We start from the raw sequence: 13,359 nt of genomic DNA on the forward strand, positions 1-13,359 counted from the left end.
AGAGGGTCTAAACCTGAACAGGTTAAACCAGTCAGACGAGCACCAAAAGCACAGTCTGCTGTTGCTTTTGTATCATGTACATGTATACTAGTATGAGTAGTAGCTAATAACAGAACAAGAGTGTGCACAAGAGGCACCATTTTGTTAATGAATGTTGCAGCCAAGTGATTTGTAAGAAACAAATCAAGGTCAGTAAAGAAAGAAACAAAGAAAGAAGGAATGAAGAAAGAAAGTGTATTTTTTATATCTTGCAAGGCAACGTTGAGCTTGATGTCCCCACAAGAGCAAAGTGTACTTTCTTTTAAGCGATACATTAATAGACAAGAAACATGCTACAGTAAAAAATAAAGTTTTTAAAATATTTTATTTATTCCTGTTTTTTTGTTTTTTTTTGGTCAAGTTAGATGTAAATTAAAAGAATACTTTATAACCATTTACATGGCACCTGTCGTCCTCCATCTGTGAAACACATTTGTGAAAACATCAAATTCTCATTTTGTAAGGTCAGTCATAAAACCTGTTGCGATTAGGACACAAAATAGCATTTTTATTTATTAATTTATTAGAAATATAAACATAAAATTATTGCTTTTTATTTTTAATAATCTTTTGTATTGTATTTTAATTGTATGTTGTTGTTTTTTATTTTTAATGATCTTTTTTTATTGTATTGTAATTGTATGTTGTTGTATTATTTTTTTAATTATATTTTTATTGTACTTTAATTGTGTGTTGTTGTTTTATTTTTTTAATTATCTTTTTTATTGTATTTTAATTGTATGTTGTTGTTTTTTATTTTTAATTATCTTTTTTGTTATATACTAATTGTATGTTGTTGTTTTTTATTTTTATTATGTTTTTTTATTATATTTTAATTGTATGTTGTTTTTTATTTTAATTATCTTTTTATTGTATTTTAATTGTATGTTGTTGTTTTTTATTTTAATTATGTTTTTTATTATATTTTAATTGTATGTTGTTTTTTATTTTAATTATCTTTTTATTATCTTTTAATTGTATGTTGTTGTTTTTTATTTTTATTATGTTTTTTATTATATTTTAATTGTATGTTGTTTTTTATTTTAATTATCTTTTTATTGTATTTTAATTGTATGTTGTTGTTTTTTATTTTAATTTTATGGGTTTCTTTTTTTTCTTCCTTTTTTCTTTTTTAATTACACAGTTTTTGACCACCCCCAAAAATATTTATTTGTTAAGTACTGGGGTTAACAACAGATTTCCCTCCAGTCTCAGATAAAAAATGTAAAACAACAGTAGCCCTATGTAATGAATTTACTAACACAGAAGACTCACCTGCCTTCATTTACCTTTTTCAACTCACGATTTACATTTTTGTTTGTTTTGTAAACTGAGTCACCAAGTCACGTTCAGGTTACAGGATGTGTGACTCAGGAGAATGTCACCACCTTCCGCACCCAAAGGGAGTCACATGTTGAAACTACACTCCACCTACACACACACACACACACCTGCAGTCAGTAAGACACGCCCACATACCTGCAAGAACAAGGAAATGACTGATTGTTACTCTGGATCCAGACGAAACCAAAAATAGCCAGCAAACTTTCGTCCCAGTTGAAACCCTCATCGTCCTCTGCAGCCTTCACGTCCACCTCTAACTTTTCGGATTTACCTGCTCTGGTCACATAGAAACAGGTAACAGAGGAGAGTCTCACCTGGTGAGTACACAGAGTATTGTTCTGCCTGAATGTCGACATGTTTTTCACCGTGTTTCTTCCTCGCTCTTTGCCATATTAGGACATTGAACTGATGCCAGATAAATTCTCTTTTGGCAGTTAAAGTCATAAACAACATTTTTATCTTGCTCTTGAAGGCAGCACTGGGTTATTTTTATTATAAATGTGACCTGCAGTGTGTTCAGGCCTTCATGTTGCTGTTACTGTGTGTCCTCTGTGTGTTTCATTAGCCCCACTAGTGTAAATAGAGAGGCACAAAGTGGGGCTGGGCTACCATTGTACTGTTGTTTCAAACCTATTGTGTATTCAGTGTGTTACTCCAGGCTTTTTGAAGTAGCCTAACTTTACTACAATGAGTAAGTTAAGCTATCACTCAAATACTGCACATTTCCATTATTGTGACATTTTAGGCAAGGCAGCTTTATTTGTAAAGCACATTTCAGCAACAGGGCAATTCAAAGTGCTTTACATAAACATTCAAGAAAAATGATCATACTCGATATATCATTAGTCATCTGAACAAGTCAGAACACTGCATCTGGTTATTTATGATTTCTTTATTTGTGTATTTAATTTGTTTTTTTTCTATATCCTTTTTAATTCAATTGATAGTTAACTAGCCTGTACTCCTTTTGAGTATGGTTCTCTTTCAGTTTGTATGTGGGTGGGATATAGGGAGGGAATTTGGAGCCATGTTTGTGTTTTGTATGTTTTGTATATTTGGTTAACTAAAACATTGGAAAATAAAATATTAAAAAAAAAAAAAACGTGAACTCTAAAAATCTTAAAGAAGATATGTCATATTTAAGGCAAGGCAGCTTTATTTGTATAGCACATTTCAGCAATTGATTGATTTAAAAGAACTCAGAGTTGGAGTTGGTCCTGCAGTTTTCTGGGAGCCTGTTCCAAATATTTGATGCATGAAAACTGAACGCTGCTTCTTCTGCATGTTTAGTTCTGTCTCTGGGGGACACTAAGCAGACCTGATCCAGATGACCTGAGAGGTCTGGATGGTTCATAACATAGCAGAAGATCAGAAATGTATTTTGGCCCTAAACCATTTAGGGATTTTAGGTTTCTAAAATTTAATTTCATTCTCACTGTGCAATATAATTTTTCCACTTGTGCAATTTTGTTAATAGTCTGTTTATTGTCAATACTGTATATACTGCTCCTATTTTTATACTTCCTTCTATTTATATGGTTCATATTTTATTACACTTTGTTTAGCTCTTTTTTTACTGTGTTAGCTGATGCATCTTGTTTTTTGGACTATCCCCTTTGCTGTTGCACACTGCAAATGTCCCCACTGTGGGACTAATAAAAGGAAAATCTTATCTTATCTTATCATTTCCTCCACTATAAATCATAGGGTAGCATTGTAGCTTACACATTACTCTACATGCACTTGTTAGCTACATGTAGCCTGTATGTTACTGGTTAGTTAGACTATACACCCAGTCCCCAGTATAGCCGACCACTAACTATATATTCAAGGTTATATGTTCCGTTTTTGTTGAAACTTTTGTATTGAATGAAGTTTATGGGCATTTTTGGAGGCAGTTTATGCTTTTATCCTGGCATCTTGCTGACTGATACTGACTCAGAATTTGTGCTGCAACTATTTTGATAATTAGTTTGAGTCATTTTTTAAAGAAAAAAAGTCATTCAGCCTCTTGAATGTGAATATTTTCTTGTTTCTTTACTCCTCTGTGACTGTAAACTGAATATCTTTTGAGTTGTGGACAAAACGAGACATTAGAGGACGTCATCTCGGGCTTTTGGAAACACTGATAGACATTTACTGACATTTTCTGGCCATTTTATACACCAAACAACTAATTGATTAATCGAGAAAATAATCAAGAGATTAATAGACAATGAAATTAATTAGGGCTGTCAAAGTTTGTTTTTAAGTTGTAGGGAGCACCAACCATGTCATACTACGTTGACACGAAGGAGGCTAAATAACAATCCAAACTTACACAAAATTTTGGTGAGGAAAAGATGGCATGCCGTTTTCAAAGGGGTCCCTTGACCTCTGACCTCAAGATATGTGAATGAAAATGGGTACTATGGGTACCCACGAGTCTCCCCTTTACAGACATGCCCACTTTATGATAATCCCATGCAGTTTTGGGCAAGTCATAGTCAAGTCAGCACACTGACACACAGACAGCTGTTGTTGCCTGTTGGGCTTGAGTTCGCCATGTTATGATTTGTGCATATTTTTTAATACTAAATGCAGTACCTGTGAGGGTTTCTGGACAATATTTGTCATTATTTTGTGTTGTTAATTGATTTCCAGTAATAAATATATACATACATTTGCATAAAGCAGCATATTTACCCACTGCCATGTTTATAAGAGTATTAAATACCTGATAAATCTCTTTTTAAGGTACATTTTGAACAGAAAAAATGGGATTATTGTGCGATTAATCGTGATTAACTACGGTCAATCATGCAGTGAAGCGCGATTAAATATTTTAATCAATTGACAGCCCTATTAAAATAATCGTTGGTTGCAGCCCTACTCAGAATCAACCTTAAAAATCTTTACAAAAAGTAAAGTCAGTTTCAGGTCGTCAGTGTCCTCAGTGAGGTAGAAACCTGGTTGTGGTGGAATTCAACAGGGAGGGACAGACTTTCTTTCAGTATCCAGCTGCTCTCTCATTCCTCAACTTACATTGTTTCACTTTATAAAGCTCTTAGAAAGAAAAACCTGCAGCAAAGAGAACAGGCTTTTGTTTCATTTTTTTCTAGTTGGCCTCTCCAGGTCACTGCATGTGCCCTGGTGATCCAGATTATACCTGTGGAGGGCACGTGAACACACTGCTTCCCTTTCCTCTGCCTGTCAATCTCTTTCCCTCGCTCTCGCTACACTCTCATCACAGATTTGTGAGTGGCATGTGTCCCTCCATCTGGCTCGCACATGCATTACATATGGGCATTGCATAATGGCTTTGGGCCTCAGTAATGCAGCACTACTCCAACACGTGGGGAAGTGTCAAGGGCCAGAGAAACAAACTGCTTATGTAAAAGCATTAAGATGACCAAACGACTCCAGCTCCATTTGCTCACCCTGTGGAAAAAAATAGAAAAAAATAGAAGGCGTTCTCATTAAATAGTGAAAACATGCAGCGACAAAGGAATTAGTCGGAAGAGTGAATCACTCTCCTCCCCCTCCTTTCATAATTTAAATCTGAGCTTTTTAAAAAAGTAAAAGCCCCGACCTGTTCACATTCATATTATTTGTTTGAGTAGATTTGACAGAGCGAAAAATACTGATTTGAATTGTAAAGTTGTAAGATGGAGAAAACACACACACTTGTATGACATTTCCATATGTACATACTTCTATATACTGTACTATTTGTACTGTAAATATTGGCCTGAATTTTGCTTTTGAAACTAAAATAAAGAACACTGTAATAACTATATACAGTACATATGCGCTGTAAATATTATACCATTTGCTACAGATGAGCAGCCAGTGTCTTGGTGGGAAAAATGGTAATCATTGCAAAGTCTCAAATGATTAAAATGGTTCATGTTGTAGTTATGAAACTGCAGCAGCAGTAGAGCCCAAAAAAAAAGCCAAGAGCCAAGAAGCTTATCATGTTTTTCAATCTTGGATAGGAAATGACTACAAGCAACCATCTAGGCCTATGAAAATCAAATTAATAACACTGACGTAGAAGACGTGAATGTTTGTGCATGAAAGCATGCGGTGAAAGATTAAAAAGAAGATACTGTGGATGTGCCGTGGAAGGATGTTTGTTGTTGTTGTTGTTGATGAGAGCGCAGACTGAAGCAGATGGCTGTACTTGGCTGGTAGTTGAGATCAATTCTGGCTGTGTTATGCATATTGAAAACTGTTATCGCCTTATAAAGTTGTCAGGAGACTCCCGTTTTTCATTGCCCACTCCCGGTTTCCTCCCGTGGTCACAATCCTCCCACATTTCTCCAGATTTATGGCAACTTTTTTTCCTTTTCGTTATCTCTTGAACTGTGCTTGCAGCACATCACAGCATCGCAGTAAAGCCGTTGTGGAGTGGCGCAAGCCATTGGACATAACAGGCTTCAGAGCGCAGTGGTGCCTTTGACACATTGTGTCTGAAAGGACCTTGAATGAGTGAAAACTGATGAATATTAGCCTAGTTTATACCAGAGATTCACACTAGTTCTTGAAGTTATGAAAAAACAGATACCGCCCAAGCCTAGTGGGGAAGGTAGAGTACAGTAGGTTTATCAGAGCTTGTTTGCTGCTGCCTGCTGCCTGCTGCCTGCTGCTGCTGGAAATGAATTTTAATGAGAGCCCAGAGACTGGAGCAAGCATGTGACTGTTTGTACACCTTTTGTGTGTTGTGTTTAAGCACATGTTAATTTATGTGGTGTTTGTATCCCTACACATACTGTACACCTACACACTCTCATCTGTCTGGATGCAGTTTGGGCTAGATGAGTGTTCTCTGTGAGATTACTGTAAGGTGTTGGATTATGATAAAAACCGCCTGTGAATGTCATGCTGAATGTCTCTTATTGGTGCTTACAGCCCAGACGAGGCTCCTAATCTTGGCTCCTCTGACAAAGACGACACACAGAGTGTCCTTAAAAAACCTCTCTCTTTCTTTTTCATCTTCCTTTGTGCTGTTGTTGCCCGACGTTTTTTTAAAAATAGACAGGCTCGTTATTTTTGTGTCTCCCCCGCCGTGCTCCTGGTATTTTCAGCCCCCTCTTTGGAGCGCTGGGGGATTTCTGCTGCTCAGTGAAATCTGCAGCAGCTCTCATGGCACGACCATCCAGAGCCGTAATCCAGACGTCCAAGCTGCTGGAATATAAATCCTGTCCGTAGTTTGCATAGGCTGGCAGCTCATCAAGAGGCCACAGAGATAATTTATTTATTTAAAAACCTCTCAGGACATGGCGGCCTGCTGTCAGCTGGTGACTCGGGGGATGACAAGATACGACATTTAATCAGCGCTGCGGCGTGACGTGCACGCCAAGGGTTCGCACAAGTGTGGGAGTGTGCTCAAGGGGAGGGAGTTGGGGATGCATTATGGAAATTCCTCAAGTCCTGAAAATGGTTCTGTGTCCTGTTGCTGGGCATTCAAACTGAAAAGTGTACCAAAAATGCAATGCTCCAGGTTCAACAGGTTCAGGTTTTTGCAGGAACCCTCTGCATCTCCAACCCTGCTGCATCACTTCAGCGGCCTCATTGAGATGAATTGGGTGGCTGCGGTTTTAATTTTTGTTTATCTATTTTTATTAAATAGCAGTAGTGGAGATATGACAGAAACTGCGGGACACAGAGATGCAACATAGGTCCCTGGCCATATTCAAATCGGGTAAATTGTGTTTCCTGGTCAGTGTGTCAACCTTTAAAGCCATTGGAGCGCCCTGTAGCTCCCATTTTTCACACAGTGCTATTTATGGTCTGAAAATGGCGAGGAGGGCACCGATCCAACTTTTTCAGTCCCTACTCCGATGGCGTTACCTGGGCTTTGGGGATTGGCCGATACCAAGTGCCGATCCGATACCAGTGTTTCATTAATAAGCTGTATGCGTTTGTAAAAGTATTGCGATTCGATATTGCGATTTTTGTTAACCTTTTTAACACTAGACCATGGGGAAAAGTTGAATCATACACTTCTAGGGACTTTTACTTTGGAAAATATCTAAATTAATACTGTAAAAATGTTTGATTTTCAGCATGTATGTAGTCACAGATGTCCTGAAGTCAAATATATCAGTCATTGTCAGGCATTATTAATTCAATTTATCTAGCAACCCAAAAATTAAAGAATTAAGACATTTCCCTCACAAATTAGTGATATTTTCTTTTTAATTTATAAGGGACATGTAATGTTTTATACTTCTGGTGAATATAATCCAATCAATCTTATTTCCATATATGTATTTTGTATATACAGTTCCCTTTGTTGACACCTTATTTTGAAAACCGGACGTAGTCACACGTGTTTGCTTCCGCTAACTTCGCCAAGCCCGTCTCTAGCTCCCCCGTCAGCTCCGTTCTCTTTATACATCCATTGAATGCATTTAACATAAATGTCAGTATATGGGTGCTGTACAGTTGTAGCGTCGGCTGATTTGACCACGGAGATGAGAATGGGGGCTGGCTTGATTGCACGTTACCGCAATACGATAACGTTTCCTGTCCATGACAAAGTTAGTATGCAATGTGTGAAACCCAAAGTGTTTCCATATTTTACTGTATGTGTATTGTAATATGAAGATACACCAAAATTGATATTTTGTTTGACTATAAGGAAGACATATATTGTTGGCCTTTTAATAATTAATTCATTCTTGGGATTGTAAGATTGAATCCCTCCTTCAGAATATGCCGAAGCAGCTGGAGAAAGTAGTGGGAGCAGATTTCGAACGAAGCGTGCACAAAATCACAAAACGTTGCTCGGAAAACGTGTTTTGCTCTCACAAATCTGTCCCTGTGCACGCTCAAATCTTGAAGTGCAGTTTGATTACAGCTTAAATGTGTTTAGTAGTAGTTGTGTCACTAATAAACCTCCATAAGGGGTTAGCCCTGGTGGAGGGGTGTGTGAGGATGTGAGGGTGAAGTAGATGGGTCTGTCCGGGTGTAAATGGTGAGAAGACTAAGCCTGGATGGGAGATTATAGGAGAAGGGGGCGGGAAGCATACATGATCTGTCAGGGCTTAGTACCACAATTATTCCAGCGGCTGCAGCAGCAGCCGCAGCAGTGGTGGTGGCAGAGGCTGCGTTTTCATTAGTGTAATGTCCAGAGAAGCTCCCGAATTATGTAAGAGTGACGTGCTGTCATCCTCTCTCGGCCTGCCCACCGCCTGGCAGGAACGTGGCCGTTTGTTTTCCTTTTATCCTCCCTCGCTCAGAAAAGCCAAAAGGACATCTGTCGGAATCGGCGGTCGGGGACAGGACGCGTAGTAGCTCTGCCACGGGGACCTCGCCGCACCGGGTGCTGGCTCGTAGTCATGGAGAGGACAAGCTCGTAGTCGTGATGCTGCGGAAGGAGATGAGCAAACGTGGAGATGTTGAATCCGCCTCTGGTGTTTGTTAGAAGATGAGTGATGGAAGAGTAGCAGTCAGAGCAGTGCGGTGTGTGTGAGATGCTGTCGCCGTCAGAGGAGAGTTAGAAGATGAAGTTTAAGAAGTTCATCACGATCATGCAGGCGGCCATAGGGATTGTACCCCTGAACAAACGGGAGCTTCTGCCACCCGGCAGGAAACTGTGGAGACCCCAGGGGTGAGTTAGATCACTGTGTGTCGTTACCTTTAATATGGCTAGAGAGCTTGTGCATAGCAGTAGTGAACATGTTGTAACAACTGCTGCAGCTGTTTATTTCTGCAGAATTATGGGTACCTTTTAGTGCCTAGTACAGAGGGAAGCAACAGATGGTTTTGGAAGATTGTAAAACGAAACTGTGTGTGGTTCATGCAGATAGTTTTGGTTTTATATTCCCAGGTTTTGAGTCTCTGAGAGTTCTGTCTCCACTGGAATTTCGTTTAGGGTCCTCACAGCATTGAAAAATGAAAACATTTGTGTCATTTGTGTAGTCTTCTTCTTATCCTGTCCACAGTTGTTTAGTAGTACATATTACATACTTATTTGTATATACAGTATATATCATAGCCAGACTAATTTTACTGTATATACTATTTACTGGTCCTGTCCATACTGTATGTATCATAGCTGTGTTCACTCGTACAGTACTTTTTGTATATTGTGTTGATAACTTTGTATATTTATGTCCCCTCTTAGTGCACTACTCCATTGGTTTATTATACATTCTGTACATCCATTCATCTTTATTTATATATATATACTATATATATATATATTTGCACTGTCTAATTAGATGCTAAACTGCCTTGTGTTTTAGTTGTACATACAGTGTGCAATGACAGTAAAGTTGAACCTTATCTAAATAAAACATGTTTAAAAAAAAATCAGCTTATCATTTAAAATTAAAATTAATAGACTAAATTAATTAATTCAATTATAATAAAATGTATTAATAATACAATTATATGTTGGGCAAAACAAAAATGCATTTTTTCTTAAGTCTGTAGAATATGATTTGTAGGCCAGGACATTTCTGCAGCACCACAATATTTAATATAAAATGGCATTTTGACACACATTTCACATTAAACGAATATTGTGATTTCCTCCTCATCCAGAGATTTCAAAAATTACAGTAAGCCATATTGCGATTTTGACCAAACTTTGATTAATTGTGCAGCCTTAGTTTAAATGGGTGGTGTTTTGAAAATCTTCAAAACTAGTGCCACTAAGAGTTTTGGTCCCGAGGTTATCTCAGATCAGACTTGAGACTTTGAAGTTATAACAGAAAGCCTGAATTACAAACTGGGGGAGTGGGTGATGTGGGTGTTGACCAGGCAGGGAGGGTCAAACGAAAGATGCTATTGAGTTTTGTAGGATCCAGAGTTTTTGGAGCTTGAGATTATGGGTTAAAAGTCAGAATAACTCTGCCTCTTCCTGCTTGTATCTGTCTCCTGTGACCTCCAAACTTTACAGAAGTGCAATACTAAATTGCTTGAGTAAAGCTTTAATTGGAACGTGGAGATGACAGGGTACAAACACATTACATAGAGGACAATCAATATGGACCTACCAGGATTTTTGCCCCTAACAAGTTAATGCTGCCATGCCCAGCCCTAGGTCTAAATCTTTCTTTTATGGTTTGAAGAGAAGTGAGTTATGTCTCGGATTACTTCACTTGTTCCTGGAGATATGAAGCCGAACCTACAAGTCTGTGCTTAATGTGTAAAGGGCAGCAGGTTTAGTCATGCAGAGACAATCTGCTTTCTTCACTCTCTGCACAGTATCACACTGCAGTAGTCTCTGACTGTATCCAGTCAGACCATCTGAATGCATCAGAAACCTCACGTGTGACTCGCTGCCATGAAGTTGAGAGAAAGCGTTTTTTTTCAGCTGGGTGGAGAACGCCACATGTTCGGACATGTTGGCAATCAGGTCAGAGATGCCGCTCTTTAAGTGAGACTGCAGATTATAGTATTATAGTCTGTAGTATCAGTGTGAGCCGGGTCTCCACTGGCTTTACAAAGAGCCATACACGGATGGCTTATTTCTGAGAAATGTGGCTTTTTATTCGCTATTTATAGCTCTACTTTTTCTCATCTGGTCCCGTGGTCTTTGAAATATTTGGTTTATATTTCCTCAACAATGAAGGTTTTTGTTCTCGTTCTGACTGTTGCAAAAAGGAGATAGTTGTAATTTTCAATGTGAAAGTGTGTGTGGTTTGCTATCTGCTATTACTTGTTAAATGAGTAAAAGATTGCATAGAAAATGTCAACAAAGGATAAAAATGTCCAATAAGGTGACATCGTCAAATGACTTTGCTTTGATTGACCAACAGTCCAAAAAGCTCAAATATAGACATGTGGTTACAAGGTGATCCTTTGACTTTTCCTCTAACAAGGCCACCACGTTCTCGCTTATACAGTGAAATATCTCAACATCATTTTGTACATATTGTAATTTTTATGGGGCGGCTGTGGTTAAGGAGGTAGAGCGTGTCTTTCACTCATCACAGGTTGTTGGTTCGATCCCTGACTCCTCCTCTCCACATGTTGAAATGTGCCCGAGCAAAACACTGAACTCACTGAACCCCATGAAAGTTGGTGCACTACACATTCATGTCTCCCTCAGGATGAAATGTAATCACTTTGGCGCACCATCAGCAGGTTAAAGTTTATCCAATACTTTGATTTATGACCAAATACCTGCAAAACAAAATAGATTCTCATCAGCCTCAGCTGTACTTTCTTAGTGCTAATTATCAGATATTAGCATTAGGGCTGGCAAAGTTAAGGTGATAATAACGCGTTAACGCAAATTTATTTTAACGCCACTATTGTTTTTAACTCATTAATGTAATTTGCAATTTTTAGGTTGTAGCGGGCTCAGTTTTAAAGCTAGAGTGATATCATATGAAATTACAAAATCTAAGGAAGCCTTAAAAAAAGGAAACCTTATTGAAATATTTTTAATGTGTAACACACTTGCAGTAAAGAGTTAAAAGTGTGTGTTTCTCTGTTTCTGTGTGCATAGGGACCAGCCTGGTTTTGACCAGACCAGCACTGAACTGCTCAAGTACAACCGCAAGTTCCGCTGGTCCAGAGAAGCTCAGTACTTGTACCTTCGCCGCCTCTCTTCACGCAGCTACTCGGCTATTATGATGGTACGTTGTTTACGTGATGTTTAGCGTTGATGCTAAATGTGTTTTCAGATGGACATCGAGTCTGCTTTGGTGTGGACGTATGTCTCGTCCTTACTGTGTGTTTCACTGTTTTACCCTTTAAAAACGAACCCCCTCACATTGTACGCTCATGATAACGTTACGTTCCAGATGTGAAAATTTAACATATCCCAAAACAAAAAAATTAGCATAGTTGAAATAACTTTGGGAGTGTTAAGAAATATTTTGTTCATATTTTCTACATTTAGAAATCTTTTGGATCAACATGTTTTGTGTTTATTTGATAATATTTTAATACAAAAACATGTCAGATTTTTATAAAAATATATGATAGAATTTCAATACATTTATCAATTATTACTGTTTATTGACTTACATAACCTTTTTAGCTTAGGTTGGGCAGATTTTAGGTATATGAAGCATTTGAAGATATTCCAAGAAACGACATCAGAATCTGCACTCAGACTTCACCAGTCTAGAATATACTAATCTACCTTAGCATTTATTATGCTGTAGACTATTTCGTTTTGAATGCAGTCACATGGAAGCAATAGGCAGCTCTGATATCTGTTTGCACACATACAACTCTATATTTCTTTCAGTGAAGACTGGGAGTGTCATTTATTTCTATATTTCTACTTGTTGTATTTGAAACCCTCACAGGTCCATCTAACTTTAGTGATTTTCATGCGTTCACTCCATCACTTGGATCATTGCGTGCTTCTCTCTTGATGAAAATTTCATGAATTTTAATCTTGTAAAACACTTCCATAATCCCATCACTGGATAAGATGAAAAATGCATGCATTTTGTTTTGTTAGTTTATCCAAAAATATTTGGTAAGCTGCAAACACTGCTGCTTCTCTTCTGACACGTTGATGATGTGGATATATGATGGTTTTGTGAGTCAGTGTTTCCCAGACTTGTTTCCTTATTTGAATACAACTACGCTTTAGTGACCCCTCCTGCATTCAGGACGATGATTAACCAGAGAGACATGTCACGTCCTGGAAGCTTCATTGTTCTAATGACTTGGTCACACAAATGATTCAGGCCAGTGAAGCTGTTTTGCATTAGGATGGCCTATTTTAAGGCCTACCTCGCATATTTCAGTTGACGAAATGTGCTGATTTGACATGATTGACCTGAATTTTTCAGAAGTTTTATCATCATTACCTCATTCCCTAAGGTGCATGCTATTCTGAAGTTAAACAATTTGGATAAAGAGTTGTCCTTTTTCCAGCAGAAAAGCTTCTGTCATTTATTAGAATAGTGGATATTGAAAGAAAACGGTTACATTTTACGCGGTATTAGGGGATTTTGTACATTTTCGTGGTCAGCTGGTATTCTTATCTGATTTGTCTTTTGTTGATAA

The 13,359-nt window shown here is 37.9% G+C and overlaps 1 protein-coding gene across 3 annotated transcripts in view; it reads left to right on the forward strand.

Moving 5' to 3' along the window:
- The first annotated feature begins 1,501 nt into the window (after window positions 1–1,501).
- Window positions 1,502–13,359, forward strand: part of tjp2a (tight junction protein 2a (zona occludens 2)) — a 42,507-nt gene continuing 30,649 nt past the window's right edge. Inside the window, exons 1-2 of one of the 3 annotated variants that reach the window (XM_037752254.1) lie at window positions 1,502–1,700; window positions 11,837–11,966. In XM_037752254.1, coding sequence (XP_037608182.1) covers window positions 11,961–11,966 — 6 coding nt within the window. In that variant the 5' untranslated portion in view covers window positions 1,502–1,700; window positions 11,837–11,960. The remainder of the gene's footprint in view (window positions 1,701–11,836; window positions 11,967–13,359) is intronic. The other 2 variants (XM_037752255.1, XM_037752256.1) reach the window with 2 other exon arrangements.

This window comes from Sebastes umbrosus, chromosome 19 (genome assembly GCF_015220745.1).
Source record: "Sebastes umbrosus isolate fSebUmb1 chromosome 19, fSebUmb1.pri, whole genome shotgun sequence".
NCBI classification, from domain to species: domain Eukaryota; kingdom Metazoa; phylum Chordata; class Actinopteri; order Perciformes; family Sebastidae; genus Sebastes; species Sebastes umbrosus.